The sequence below is a fragment of the Clinocottus analis genome, unplaced genomic scaffold, assembly GCF_023055335.1.
Source record: "Clinocottus analis isolate CAN_PGR_092001 unplaced genomic scaffold, fCliAna1.0.p SCAF_17, whole genome shotgun sequence".
NCBI lineage: Eukaryota > Metazoa > Chordata > Actinopteri > Perciformes > Cottidae > Clinocottus > Clinocottus analis.
Window position 1 is genome coordinate 10,017,349 of NW_027175898.1, and position 15,612 is coordinate 10,032,960.

Consider the following 15,612-nt stretch of genomic DNA (forward strand, 5'->3'; position numbering starts at 1 on the left):
AGATGTGTGCCCCCCTCTTGTTAGGGAGGCAGATGATTCCACCCTCCCCGACCAACAACAACACTCCAATGTTAGGCTAACCTCCTGGTGACTTTATCGCAGCATCTGGCAAACGTTAGGCTTCACCTGAACCCACCGTTTATGCTGTAATCTGAGCAGCGTTCTTACAGATGCGGCTTCAGTAGGCAAAGCTGTGTGTGTGTGTGTGTGTGCGTGTGTGTGTGTGTGTGTATGTGTGCGGTCATGTATGTACTTCTGCATCTGTGTGCTCTCTGGGCTCAGCACCCCTCGCACGGGTTTAAAAAGACAATTGCTCGGTTCAGGATGGGAACCAAATAAGCCGGTGCAGGCACAGCAGGGGAGCTCTTTTCACTTGCCGCACAATAACCACCCAGCCCCAGAGAACACATCGCCTGGCTTGCCTCATGAACGCACAGCAGTGACAGTGTACCGCGCACGTGGTCGAGACGGGTCTATGTGTCCTTTTGTTAGCAGTGACTGATAAGTGAAAAAAACCCCAGACAAGACCTTTAAGACAATAATACCACACTCCCTGCACAGCTGGCATATTTTCTGAGAAGCTATTTCCTGTAAAAATTCTGACACGGGAATAATGATGGCTTTGATTGGGCCCCAGTTAACGGGAGGCACTTCCTGTTCCTTTGTATTGGTTTCATTGTGAGGCGATGTGGTGGGAGGGGGAGGAGGGGGGCGAGGCAGGGTTTGAGGGAAACAGCTGCTGGAGATGACACAGTCAAGAACATCCCTGTGACCCCCACCCCTACACACACACACACACACACACACACACACACACGCACACACGCACCCGCACACGTGCACTTTCACCTCTTGTATTGTTTGGTTTCAACCTGATTTCCTAACTGTTGACCCAGTTAAATCTTGTCTTAACTACCAGTGTGTGAGTGGAGCAAATGGAGACATCGCTTCCACAAAGGCAGGAAGTGACCGTGAAACATTTGCTCTAAATTCTCAAGAAATGTTACTCAGAGATCAGCCTACGGGCCATCATGGCATCTTAAAGTTAAAAACCATCACCTTTGATCTAGAGTCCAGGCCAACAAGACTATCAGACAACAGCGGTAGTGCACCCAATTACAAGAAAGCATGTAATTCAGAGAATATTTTAACCTGCAAGGAAGACCAGATGAATCAAAATGGAGGCAGTTTGTCAAATTTGCTACCAAAATAACAAATATTTGTGAGCACAAAATAACTCAGTTTTGAATTATTTCTTTTGCCGCAAAGAAACTGATAACAAGTGAGCTGTGAATGAGGATTCAACAGCATTGAGGATAAAACTAAATATATCTAAAAAAACCCACAGTTAAACCAAACATTGCTCAACTCTTGAGTGAGTGTTTTTCTGGTTTATCAAATCTGTTATGAAATGCCGTGAAAAGGTTTGGGTTTGTCTTGTTTGCACATTTCTAAGAGAAGTCTAACTTGTTATCTCTGAAGGAAGGTCTGTGGTTCTCGAGTTAATTGCTGCAGAACACAGGTGAACGTTGCAGTCACTCATCTTTAAGAAAACCTGGCACATACCTTCGTTATTTGATTGCACGCACATTAACATGCATACATGCCTTTATGCATACACACCCACATTTACTATCTGAGTGAGATTTTCCATTAGTGTTTTTGCAGAGATCACAAGTTGTTCTGTTTCCTGCCACACAGTGTTTCGCTACAGAAGCTAACCAGTGTTCATGCTCTCGCTGCTCAGCTTTAAAGATGATAACTGGAAAATCATCAGCACAACACATACCGCCCACCACAAACACAGATGCATGAACACAAACACCGTTACTGTTCATCTCTATTTTTGCACTGATTATTTTCCTCTTTTTTTTTCTCTCCTCGACTTATTTGTTTGTTTTAAATTTTTCTCTTTTCTGGACTCATGTATTAGCTTTCTCTCACCTCCCTCTCTCTCTACCATTCATCTCTTCTTTTTATTTTCTCTGTCACTCCTCTCATTTCTCTCTAGAGCAGTGGCAGTCTCTGAGGAGGGCTGATGTGAGTCCAGATGTTGCAGTAGACTGGCTGGAGACAAGAAGGGCAGAGGGCTCCCCCATACCCTCTTCTTCTCTCCTCAAGCTCATATTATGTAGCTGCTATTTTGATGTTTTGCTGGATCTCTTTGGCTTCTGTGCTTTCACACACTCACAGTCTTTCTTATGCCAAAATGTAATATGAACAAACAACCTTACTAAAGAACGACAATTATCATTTTCAATGGAAAGATATTGTGCTCCATATAGCATTTGTTGATCTATTTGGATCCTCATTAGCTCGCAGTACAACAGCTCCTCTCTCTGTGGTTCATAGAAAACATTACTACAACCACAACATGTGATCGTTTTAATGTGAAAGTCTACAAATAGAACACACTTCAACCCTCACCCTCGTCTCTACTGTCAGCCAGAATAGCCTTTTGTCGGAGAATAAAGATCCGAACATTAATAGTGATTTAAATACATATTCAGAATGTTCGCCTGCTGGTAGTGTCTATCTTTAGTTGTTGTTGTGTATGTCTGCCATATGACCTCTCACACTGTCCATTTCCAAACAAATGTTGAAGTTGTTGTCTTCACATGAGGCTTTATGGGTCAGGTCAGGGGTCATCTCGCCTCTGAAGACACTATATCTCTGTATGTGAACATCCATCAATCACTGTGGATACAATGTCACCTTCCTCACCTCTTGTCCCATACTGCATCGCTCCTCCTCCTCCACTGTCATTCATTTGTGTCCTGCGTTCACTCACCCGGTCCCCTCCCTCGACGGCCTCGCTGGGTCTCCCCTTCAAAGCGAGCATTGATCACCGGCGGACACAGATAGACATTTAAGAGAGTTGTAATCTGTGTCAGTGCAGCAGCAGGGGTCACACTGTGAAATTAGGCTGCATGCCGGGGCTAATTGATCTCAGCGGTTACTACCGTGCATCGTTGACCACGCGCGTTACTTAGCATATCTAAGGTGCTGATAAGATCCAGTGTGTGTGAGTGTGTGTGTCACAGGTAGTTTGAAGTAAAAATAACAAACTGAACAACGTGGTAGGCGTTAGATAAGTGGAGGAAAGTGTGAGTTTAGCGGTTTCAAGTGTTATTGCTTTACGTTACGGGAAAAGAGTCCAGCTTTCAGTTTGCTGCCATAAAACAGAAACATGTTGATTCTATTTAATTAGACCAAAGTGCGATTGCCTGGCTGTTGTTTGTGAGAGAACAGTGAGTTTGGAAAGAGATGCAGTTTGCCAAACCTTAGCTTACACAAGTACAGAACACACACACACACACACACACGCACCGACACACACAGAAATATATCAAAAGGAGCTGGCCAGTGTTAATAAGTCCTTGTCACAAAGGAATAAACATAGAAGCCACATGAAAACACACTCTCGGACAACTTTTCCCCTTAATGTTGTGGCTGTTTTCCTCATATAAGAGACCACAAATCCTCTGCAATTCAATTTCATACACGTCACTCTCTAAATAGACTGTCCACATTATCTTTACAGCCACACGAAGAACACAAATTCGATCCACACAAATTCTATTGTATTCAAAGATCACATTAGGTAGCGAATGGGCATTTTGAAATGGCTGCTTGATCCACTTTGCTGTAATGAGAGCACACTGATGAGTAATGCATTAGTCGGGTCACTTTTAGAAAACTTGTTAGGACTTGTTTCATTTCACCTGCTGTGACCCGACATCTCCTGGATATTATTAAGAAGCAGCTATTTTGGATTTCCTGTGAGAATTAGAAAACACAGAATAAGGCCACAGTTAGAAGTTCATATAGCTCTTTAACAACTGACACACTTGTTAAAATGAGACTATGGAACTTTTGCTGAACAGCAGTCATGGTGGCTGCAAGTCACACTTGCAGGAGGAGTGTGAACACTAAGACAGTTTCACACAAGTTCAATAAAACTCACAGAGTCAGCCAAGTGATTTGGTAGTGTCAGTCGTACAAATCGAATGTTTGCTAACATTAGCCGCCGTAAGAGAACCGTTTATTTTTTTAAACAATATGCTCTATTCTACAGCAAATGTTTTGACATCTACAGAATGAAGTGAAGCGTATTGAGAACTAATCTACGGTCTTCTTATCAAATAACCACAAGTCGGACCGACATGCTGAAGGGGGTTATTACGCATGTCCAACCTTATACTTGAGACCAAATTGGCAGGCAGACAGACAGGCATTCTCAGCCTCCTTTGCCCATCTGGAGTAAAGGCTCTGGAGTTGCAACAGTCAGGATGATGACTTTAATAAATGTGTGTGCATGGTGTGCTTGGTGCCCCTGTGCTCCCTCTTTCCTTTACTGCAGTTCTCTGCGGCTTGACCTTCGACCTGGTCATCTGACCCTCCCAGTGCTGACCGCTCCTTGGTCGTCCAGCTGTGAAATAGACTGTGTGTGTGAGCACATGTGTGCTGTCCCGACATACTGAAGGAGCTCTGTGCACTTTCAATGAAAACGCCTGATAGATTTGTTTGTCTCCTCGTGGAGTGGGTTCTCGACGTGGATTCCTCTCGGCGTATTTGCTCACACGTAAATCTGCATTGTCAAAAAGTATTTCTACTGCGCCGCTTTTCCAATTCTTTATTTCCCCCAGATTCCTTGCCCCCTCTGCAGAAGGACAGAGGAACTGCAGACTGGTATGGACCAAACACAATTTCCAATTTGGTATTTGATACTCAGGATTGGTGGTAGGCGACTGTCACACCAGAAATATGTAAATCAGTTGTAATCAAATCACAATAAAATGATTTTGGTTATCCCTAAAGCTCATCGTTTTTCAAGCACTTCATTTCCGTTCTCGGAGGAGATGAACATCAACATTTGACACGGTCTTTTATAAAAATATGATATGCAAAGGGTTGATTTATTAAATTAAAAGGAATGTATAAGATTATTGTCAGACCTTGACCAGAGAAAGGAAACAGAGCACACTGATTTCCGTCACATGTGGCTGATGCAGAAACTTTACATCACACGTCTTGAACAGAATAATACCTTTTTAAAGGGCAGTTCCTGCAACTTTGTGGATACAGGGTAAGCCTGTGGATGCTAAGCTACTGTGCCTAGCGAATCCTGCCTCTCTATTTCTTCCCACATCCTTCTTTCTATTTGAACTCGTCGGGTCCCCAGTACAGCACACAGGGCCCCCTTTTCGTCTCCTCCCATCCCTTGCTCTTTCTCTCCTTCCTCTATCTTTCTCTCTCTCTCTTCCCCCCTGCTAGGATCCCCACAGCTGCGCGGACCAGGTGCGTTCCGCCCCGACACACGCACACTGAGACACACACACACATATATATGGAGACACACACACACACACCCACACACACCCACACACACACACCAACGGACGCAGCAGGAAATGCCTAATACCAGTTTTAGAATGATGCCACTATGCCGGCTTGACATGGAGGCTGCAGGATCTGTCACCAGAGAAGGCGACAGAGAGAAAGAGAGTAGTCTATCACAGCTGATTGGAGATTTTAAAAAAGTGGAAACTGAACAAATGAAACAGTTACTTTAAGTCTGAACATTATGTTCTAGTTTAAACTCCATAGTTGATCAAACTCATAGTTTCTTCGCCCATAAAAAGCACCTACACGTGGCCTACTTCACTCTCCATAGAGGTCCATTTTTCAGCACTGGATATCAACAAACTCAATCTCTCCTGGTACGGTCAAAATATATCCAGCTACACCTCTCTCAAGGGATCCTCCAGTAAAAGGGACCTCTGTCTGTGCAAGTGTATGTGAGTGACTTTGCACACATGTGTGACTTCATGTGTGGGTGGATGCACATGTGTTCTTAAAAAAAAGTACCGGTTATTTTGGTCTGTGGCTCACCACAGCTCACACTCTCCCCTGTCTTGTACTCATCTAACACAGCCCCAAGAGAAGAGGAGGCAAAAGAGTGTGACAGACACAGACGCAGGTGAGCAAGACAAAGACAGATAAGTAAAAGTAGAAGAGAAGAAGAGGAAGGCTGATGAGGAAGAAGAGGCATTTGTCATCAAAGTATATGACAATGTATGAGTTTCACTTAGTGAGGCCAGTACAGGGACTGGTAGCCATCACAGAGCGCTCCATTCATGTTTCCTCTCAAACATAGAAACACACAATATACTGTACATGTCTTCAGCATCTCTCAAAAATGAACTTTTATACTCACATTTGAATATTGGGTAATATATTATAATATATTACCCAGCAAAAGAACACAATTGATAAACTGGCACCTGGTATTGTTGAGCACTCGTGTACATTCATCTGTCATCAAAATTATTCATTTCTAGTCCATCAACACATTTTTTAAAGCTGTACTGTTGACATCACCCATGGTTGAGCCCTGACGACAATGAAACGAGTAGTGAGGTTTAGAATGGATTCTACATATGAACTACTATCCCTCATACTTAAGTGGAAATACATTTGAACCATTTTCAAACATAAAAGTACCTCTGGAACCGTTACTTTCACACCCAAGAATTACTCACAAAATGTGTGATCTGAGTCTAAAATCAGCCCAAACATTTAGGAGCAAATCCTGTTCTGTATATCTGCCAGCCATTTCCTTCAATAACAGCAATCCACTGTGAACTGGCACCACTGTAGTGTAATAGTCTATCACACAGTTTTGGGCTAAACACGTGCTGTCCCCCCATCATTATGCAGCCTGACGCAGATGTACTGTATCCTCCTTAGTACTCAGCACCAGCAGCACCCGCATATGAAGAACAATACAGAGACATCACAGCCTCCTAATACTCACAGTCACCCGATCTCAAAAGTTGGGCAATCAGTTGACATGCTGGCTATGGTCAACGTACTGTGTTTGGAAACACTTTAACAGTTGAGCTGATTATGTAATCCGAATAACAAATGTGTGTTTAGTTTAGTTCAATTACATTTGTTGACTTTATGTTGATCTGACAGTGAAGCAAAGTCTTAGTTTGCCGTCGGCTTGTTAGCAGAAACAACGTCCCAGATAATACAAATCCAATTTAAACTGGCTTAACTTTATTTGTAAACATTATTATGAGAAAAATGTAAGTACATTTGCTCAAGAATAGTCATATTGTCGATATATTTCTATTGTGTTACTGCTAATTAAAAAAAAAGACAAAGTATTTACTTTTAGTAAAAATAATACGTTTATTTTTTGAATGCTTGTACATGATACTAATGGAAGTCGAGCTAATAATGTAGCGGTCTGTGGAGGAGGAGCAAGTCAGAGGTCAACCTGAACAGATACAACGGTGCATCAGATGAAAATCCCTTTGCATGTCATTGTGATGGGACCTTAAGATAGGCCGCTGCACGTACACAAAAATGCATGCACACACACATACAATCACACACCTCAATGTGGCCACATTCTCACCGCGAACATTTCCATTCACTCAATGTGAGGCCAGTGTTTCCACCAGCGGATGTTTTTTGAGGCCAATGTTTCTTTGAAAAGACACAGAGGGCCTTCGACAGACAGGAGGAACCTGCATCAGCTATTTTAGCAATCGTCTTGTGAAGGATAGTTCTACCTTTCTAGAACTTGTTTTGATCCAAGCTAGTTTTCTGTTTCATCGTAGATGACAGCCCACGGCTTAAAATGTATTTTCTTTTTCTTTAGAAATTGCTTAATACAGAGAGATTGCATAGTGGCCCAAACTGAAATATCCATTCATTAGAATTAGTAGATTGGTAAAAAGTAAATAAAAAGGCACAAAATCTCTACACAAAAAGTAAACACACACACACACACACACGCACACACGCACGCACGCACACACGCACGCACACACACACACACACACACACACACACACACACACACACACACACACACACACACACACACACACACGTACACTCCAACAGGAAGTGTGGGTGTTTGGGAGCAGCTGCATGGAGAAGCGTCAGACACAGCTTCCTCCTGGTGCAGCCAGCATCTCATCTCTTTTCTCTTCCTCTATTTACTCATTTCCTTCACATCTCTAACACAGACCGAAACCTATATCCAGTCAGAAAGAGACAATACCATCATCACGCTCCATCTAGTGCCAAAAACCGAAGACAACAAGATTCGCTCTGTCGTGTTTCTGTCCTCTTCGCTCTGAATAGTGGCACACCAGCACATCACCACCTGAAAGTCTAAACATTGCACAACACTTTCCTCCGTTGAGCTCTAATCTAGGGCTTGTTGGTCGCGTTAAAACTTGGCTCTGCTCTCACACCTGTGCGAGGTGAGGCTCAGATGGACAGCAGATAAATCCAGAAAATGTGCATGGCATGAAAGAGTTTTTTTTTTTTAATTTTAAAATGTAACTGTTACATCAGAGCCTCAGCTGTTTGTCGATCTTTCATGTTGCACAATCATCTTTGGTTAAAATAGTTGACAAACAGGATATGCTGCATCTGTCACTGAGTATGTAAATGGTCCATATAGTTGAACATCGCGTCTGAATCAAGGCCAGTGGAGCTCCTCTAACACGAGACTGCACAGGTGCAAGTGCCTTAGCATTCCTTTGTTTCCCTTTCCGGTTTTCTATTCTTGCTTTCTGTTCTACACCAGTTTACATTCCCTGTACCCCTGTCCCATTCCAACCAGTATCCTCTGTCTTCTCCTTCCCTTTAGCCTCTCTCCTCAGCCCTGTTCTGTCAGCAGCACACCCCCAGTCAAGTGGTTACTGCTGAAGACACTAAGCAGTTATTTCTGTGTTTCCTGTGTGTCATGTGGTGGTAGCTCGAGCTAGCTAGCATGGCTGACAACACACAGGCTCCCAGGTGCAGAGTGTCACAGTGTGGGCCATCAGCCAAAAAGCCAGTGGTCCAGTTAGCAAGCCAACTAGGCCCTGCAGCACGTGCTGCCCTCCACCCCCACCCTGAACCCATTGCTATTCCCAGCAGAAAGGAGGAACAGGCTTGTGATATTTTCTCGATGGGAAAGAACACGCGTCTATGTTTGTCTGAGCATGCCTTTGTAGGTTTTATTCATGAAGATATAGCTGCACCAAACTAACCAGTTTGAGGAAACAGTTGGTCTCAAGGTTTTTATGTGTCATTAACTTGTCAAACTGATGCCAGTCTGGTTATGTGCACTTGTACTGCATTTGGAATAAGCTTTCTCCTCCAGAGTTCAGGGGTCAGACTGAGCCGACGCAGAAGACCTCGAGTGAAACCGGCATGCAGAGGCACCAGGCTTCACCCTCTTCCCCCAGCTCACCCCCAGGCTGCAGATGCATCGACCCAGACAAGGCTGCACTTCTCTGGGCAGCACAGAGGAACTGCTGTGCTCCGGTTTCTGGAGCCCTGATGCTCTGATTGAGACCCTGCGCCCATGCAGGAACCAGAGGGAGGGGAAGGGGAGAGCAAGGGAGGGGATGCAAACACATCTGGCATCTGCAAAAAACCATGCACACAACTTTCATATCATCATGAGAGAAATGTAAAGGCCGTATGGGAAAGCAAACTCAGTTTGGTCTGCCGCTATCACACATGCAACAGAAGATGCACACACCCACACACACATCCAATAGCGTGCCTGCTACCTCTACAATCTAGAAAAGTAATTATGTGAGGAACAGGACAAGAAGTCACAACAATTCTCCAGCTGGTAGGGCAGCACCAGAATACACCACTTTCTGCTATTGTTCTATTTACATAGCTCACTAAACAACGTTGTGTTGATGTCTAAAGAAGCAAGTTATTAAGCGCCATAGCAGCTAAAGAGGAAAAACAACAATGCTATTTCCAATAATGTTTACATATCCGGTGCTTTATACACATACGGCAAGATCTATTAAAGCCGTCAAGGGGAAGATAAGTGAAAAGCTGTGAAACGAGGACACAATAGAAAGTGTATCAGAGTGCAAGAAATTTGTGTGGGTGCACGTCTCTGCAAGGTGTCTTTTTGCGTGGGCGATGCCTTTTGCATTAGGCGGCAGTACAGGACGGAGTTAGAGGTAGTGGTTGGGACATGTGTTGATATGTGTCTGCGCGGGTATCTGTGTGTGTGGGTAAGAGCGCACAGTTCTTACAGATAAACAGCAAACACTTTTTTTCTCCATTTCAGCCGACTATTCCACAGTTCCACTCGTTTTTCTCAAGCCTATTTGCGCATCGTTGGTCGAGAATTTGACAAGAAGCAAAACGCATGCTTGTAAGGGTGTAGCAGAATGAGATATCGAATGCATGTGCACAGTGGTGTTGGTGTGCCTGCGAGCTGCCTCCTCTCTTCAGGCTGACTGAGTATAGGCCAGTGAGAGGCATAGCAGCGAGCTGGAGCGGTATGCTCTTTGTGGCCAGCTGTGGGGCCATTAAAGGCCCATCTGCAGACAATAGGCTCTGTCTGAAGGGCACACACAGCCTGGTTCCTGTCCTGCCCTGCCTCACTGTGTTTGTGTATGGATGCGTATATGAGAGTACCATGCATTTCCATGCCCCATTTTAAGCTATTACAAAGGAATACACAGAAAACATACACGTACGTATGCAGCTACTGCTAAGTGTGATTCTAATGGGTTTGCATTAAACGGTGTACAATTTCCACAGCAACTATAATGTTCTTAAATCCTTATCATTCTCTGTACTGTGCTCACTGAGGCTGGCGTCTCCTGTTGAAGACAAGTCCAACACAGATTTAATTGTGCAACTCTAACTTTCATACCATCCTCTCGTCAAAGCCGGGGGAAATCAAGATCTCTTTATTAAAAGGTTATCTCCTCTCACACGCTTGCCAAAACACAACAACATGCAAAAATATAGGCGGGCGATGGAAAACAGCTCACTGGCCCAACCACATACCAGCGGTATGATCAAGTAAGCCGCAGCTTCACATGCCCTGACACACACACACGCGCACACACACACACACACACACACACGCACACACACACACACACACACACACACACACACACACACACACACACACAGGGCATGCATGCAGACACATGCAAAAAATATCTGTCCCGATACTAAAATAGGCCTTGAGAGGTTGCACCTGCACCTGTGCCCTGGTCCACACCTACACACAGGTGTCAGGATGTGACACATACACACAGACAGAGAAAGAAAGATAGCAGAGAGGCAGGGGGAAAAACGAGAGCGTGGTGAATCACACTGCTGCGGTCGACCAAAAAGCTTTTTCTAGATATCATCTCAGTATTTTGGAGTCTAATGATGAGTGTGATTTTCATTTTTAAATAGACGTTCAGGCATTTTATAATAGTAAAATTAATGCACACGGTTTAGTAATTCCTCTGTTTTCTCGGATATGTAATTATATCATATTTGACAGGACTTTCATGCATAATTATGGGTTTGCGGGAAGCGGAGTAAGAGTTTAAGCAAAAGTGTGAGTCATATTAAATGCTTGAATGTCTGAAATGTCTCAATCTCGAATGAGTAGAGGCTCTCATGGATGCAACTGGGTGTCACACTCAGTCATACGACTATGGTCCACTCTCAAACCGGGCGAAAAAAAAGCGAGAAATCATTTAAACGGTGGGTTATCTTTAAAATATAAATGAAGCAGCACGGGTAGAAACATGTATGTTGGAACACACCGACAGAGACAAACACAAGCACGGTACATAAAGAAAAGGTTGAGATATAGTTTATTTTTTTTTACAAAGTGAGACATTAACAAAATACAGGCAGTTTAAATGATTTTACTCTTAAAATCAAGATGAGACTGCATTACATTCAAGCTGGAATTATTGTCTTTCACTTTTACTAAGCGACTGATTAGAATAAACTCTGCATTTGAGTAATAAGAAAAAGTAATGCGACGCTGACAGTAAAGTCTGGGCTCTGTCATAGTGTTCGCCTTTTAAGATGGATTTAAAATAGGTTACTAAATAGTAAAACCATTATCTGTGGTGGATTTTCTGACAATCAACCAACTTTAGAAGTCAAAGGTGTTCACATGGAGAAAGAATACTACATATTACATCAAAGTGGATGCAACAGAAACATTCTGCTTATGTGTGACGTTCTTTGAGAAACATTGCCACCTTGTGGAGTCTGATTGTAATTGCAATTCAACCAGCGCTGCAGCTGCAGGACAACCTCAAGTTCAATTATCTTTGAATTCATGTCATTTCCTTTTATGTCTAATGGAAAGCACTTTGTATTAACTTTATGTTTCACAGGTGCTATATAAAAAAAGCTGTATTATAGTGCAGACTATTGTCTTACGGTTTACAAATAGTATTGTTTTTATGTGTATTTTTTTAATATGTGTATTGGTACCTAGTAGTTTGATGTTCATGTTTAATCTTTGTTTTTAGCTGTATGTCTATTTGTATTGTATTTGGGAGCAAATTACTTTGTGTACACACATACTCGGCTGAAAAAGACAGACAGATACACATATTGAAGCTTTGATTAAAATGGTTCCTGAAGCTTAATAATGTATTTGCAATCTGACTAATATGTTATCAGGTTTCTTCCCTTTCTTTCCCTGTGAAAGGGTTTCTACTATCTTTATTTGGGTGAATTGTTCCTCATCCAATGTGAGGTCCTGGGACAGGGATGTCTTATACGTACAGATTGTAAAGCCCTGCGAGGCAAATTTGTATTTGTGTTTTTGGGCTATACAAAATAAACTGAACTAAATTATTGTGTTAGAAGACAATACCCTGAGTGATAGAATTAACCAGTGGATCAAAAAGAAAAGATTAGGATTAATCAATGTCCAAATAACAACCTTCAAAAATCCTCAATCTTTTCTTTGTCACCCCACATTTCTTCACAGCTCATCCTTCTTGTCTCCAATGGGACAAGAGACTCCGGTTCCTTTGAGGCCACAATAGCCCTTTGGGTTTTTCTTCAGATACTGCTGGTGATAGTCTTCAGCGTAGTAAAACAGCTGCCCCTCCTGGATCTCTGTGGTGATGCTACCGTAGCCTTTTTTATCCAGCTCCTTTATAGGGGACAAAATATAGAACATCACATCATTTGGAAAGAAATGCACAGTGAAATGCAAAAGGTCATGAGGTTAGATTTAAGGCGTGTTCACTTTACACATGGAGATACAGAACTACTGGCCACCTTAATCCTACCCTAATCTAAACATTCCTAGTATGCAGCATCTTCATAAACTCAGATTCTGCGGCTCGTCTCCAACCCCTCAGCCATGATATACATTCAGTACTACTTTCTCTGTTTTCTATAACTTTCTAAAAATGTAGACGCCTCTTTATATGGTTGTTGTATTGGATGTGTACTTTCAATACCTCTCACTAATACAGTAAAGAGTTTTTGCTCCACGGCTAGAAAGCAGGGTGATTGAGTGACAGAAGAAAGGAACGTATTTTTCTTTCAGTGGTGCAGCTTGCCTCTGTGGCTCTCTCTGTGGGACAAAGCATCAAAGAGTATCCGCTCTCTTTGAGAACTCTTTAAGACACTTTCATACTCACACTTTTCTTAACACTTTGAGAAAAGGCTTCAAACGCACACAAAAAAAGCACACACACACACACACACACACACACACACACACAGACACATTAATACCTCTGACAGATGTATGAAATACCTGCTGAGCTGAGTGGTTTTCTCTATCTGATAATACAAGCACTCAGTCCTCTAGATCAGCGCTCCTGAGAGACGACAAAACAACAAGTCTGAGGTGCACTGGGAGTGTCTGAGGGCAACAAGTAACTCGCATGTAGCACTACATCTCAGAACTGTGTGCAGCTCTGAGGAGCTTTGCTTTATGAGGGCGTCACTTGACAGGGTTCAACACACACCATGGCATTTTCAAGGCAGAGGAAAAAAGTATCAAAATGTCTAATAAAAGCTACTGAAAATACTGCAGAATCGTTTGCAAAAAAAAATGGAAATCACATTCTTGTCAAATATGTCAATGCAGGACTCGTGCCAATATGGAGTTGTCACTTTGAAGCTACATTGATCAATATTTTCTATATTAAATGACTCAACGGGTTTGTCATGTAAAATGTGTTGCGATAAGTTACGGAGCCCCAGAATTATGACGACAAATACCACAGTCGTATTTTTTCAAACCATTCTGTGACCTGTCTGGAGCACATTTGCGTCATCTATTATGATTATCCACTCATTTAATCAAGTTTTTATTTGTCGCCCACCTCTAACTAATACATATGAAGCTTCCCATGCTTTAAATCTCAACCAGCCTCGAGCTGCAGCTTACTTACCATTATTTTGCATTATCAATTAATCTACCAGTATGTTTCATTCTATACGAGTTGAATATTGTCATCCTATAAAAAAGTTAGAAAACAGAGATAACTGCTCATAGGTTTGTCATATTTTAGATGCTGGAGGGAGATCATTTCTTTCTTCCGCTTGATACATTACTTTACTATTGACCATCAAAATTGTCGGCAATTCATTTACAATTAATCTACTACCCTTGGTGCTTATATTTGCACTTATATCTATGTGTGAGGTGACACATCTTTTACTGATATTGTAACTGAGCTGAATATTAAAATACGGACATTCGTAGTTCGTCCTCAGGTCATCTGGGATTGCAAGAGGAAGGCAGGTTTAAAAGAGCAACAATACTAATTTATAAGAGGTAATAACATTGAAGTGAAGGGCTGCAAGGCAGTGCATCATGTTGTCCACATGGAGGCAGTGTGGTACAAGCTGTATGTGCGTGTGTGTGTGTGTATGTGTGTGTGTGTGTGTGTGTGTGTGTGTGTGTGTGTGTGTGTGTGTGTGTGTGTGTGTGTGTGTGTGTGTGTGTGTGTGTGTGCTGGAGGTGATGCAGTGGAGTCAGTAAATCAAAGCTCCGCGCCCCACAGAGAGGCTGAGGCAGCGGCTGACCTCCAAGTCCTCAGTGGCTGCCGCTACAGTGTGAGGGCTCTAATCTCCCTGCAGAAAGGACCCAACGTCCACAAAGCAGACGACAGCCAGAACAGCAACCGCACAAGCACCGGCATATTTACCTTTTTCACATGCATACGGTGTGCACTCTGACACAGAGGAACCTATTTGTCCTGCCTACATCCAACAGAATTGTAGTGAACCGGCCGACACAAGCATGGGATCTTTGTACATCATGGCCTAATTAATCAGTCATCGCCACAGAACCACTGTAGTAGCAAACCCTCCGGGGCAGAGGACGCTCCATGTGAGGAGAACACAATGTCCAAGAAAAGGTCTGCTATTCCAAGCAAACGTACACCCCCGCCCTGACATCCCCGCACAACTCCCTCGCTCTTCATCCAGCCCTTTACAGCAGTCACAACACGGCGGCCATTTTAGATCTATAAATCAGAATGCATGGCGTCATACCACTGTGTATAACCTTATGTGGCTTCGCTCTCGCTCTCTCTCCCTCCCCCCCCCCCCCCTCCCTCTCTCTCTCTCTCTCTCTCTCTCTCTCTCTCTCTCTCACTGCAGGAGCAGCAGAGGAATGAAGGTAAGTATGTGGACTGTAAAAAAATGTCAAAGATGGAGGAAAGAAAATTTCAGAGAGGTAGAGCTAACGGGATGCCCTCAAGTTGGGCATTTTCATGCTCGTGGGGAAGATGTTTAGACGACGGCTACATAGAGGGAGAGAAA

General features: G+C 43.1%; 1 protein-coding gene across 1 annotated transcript in view; it reads right to left on the bottom strand.

Moving 5' to 3' along the window:
- Positions 1-11,649: 11,649 nt before the first annotated feature.
- msrab (methionine sulfoxide reductase Ab) overlaps positions 11,650-15,612 on the bottom strand; it is a 30,341-nt gene continuing 26,378 nt past the window's right edge. The window contains 1 exon segment of the mRNA XM_068580232.1: positions 11,650-12,976. Within this exon segment, the coding sequence (XP_068436333.1) occupies positions 12,803-12,976 (174 nt within the window). The 3' untranslated portion in view covers positions 11,650-12,802.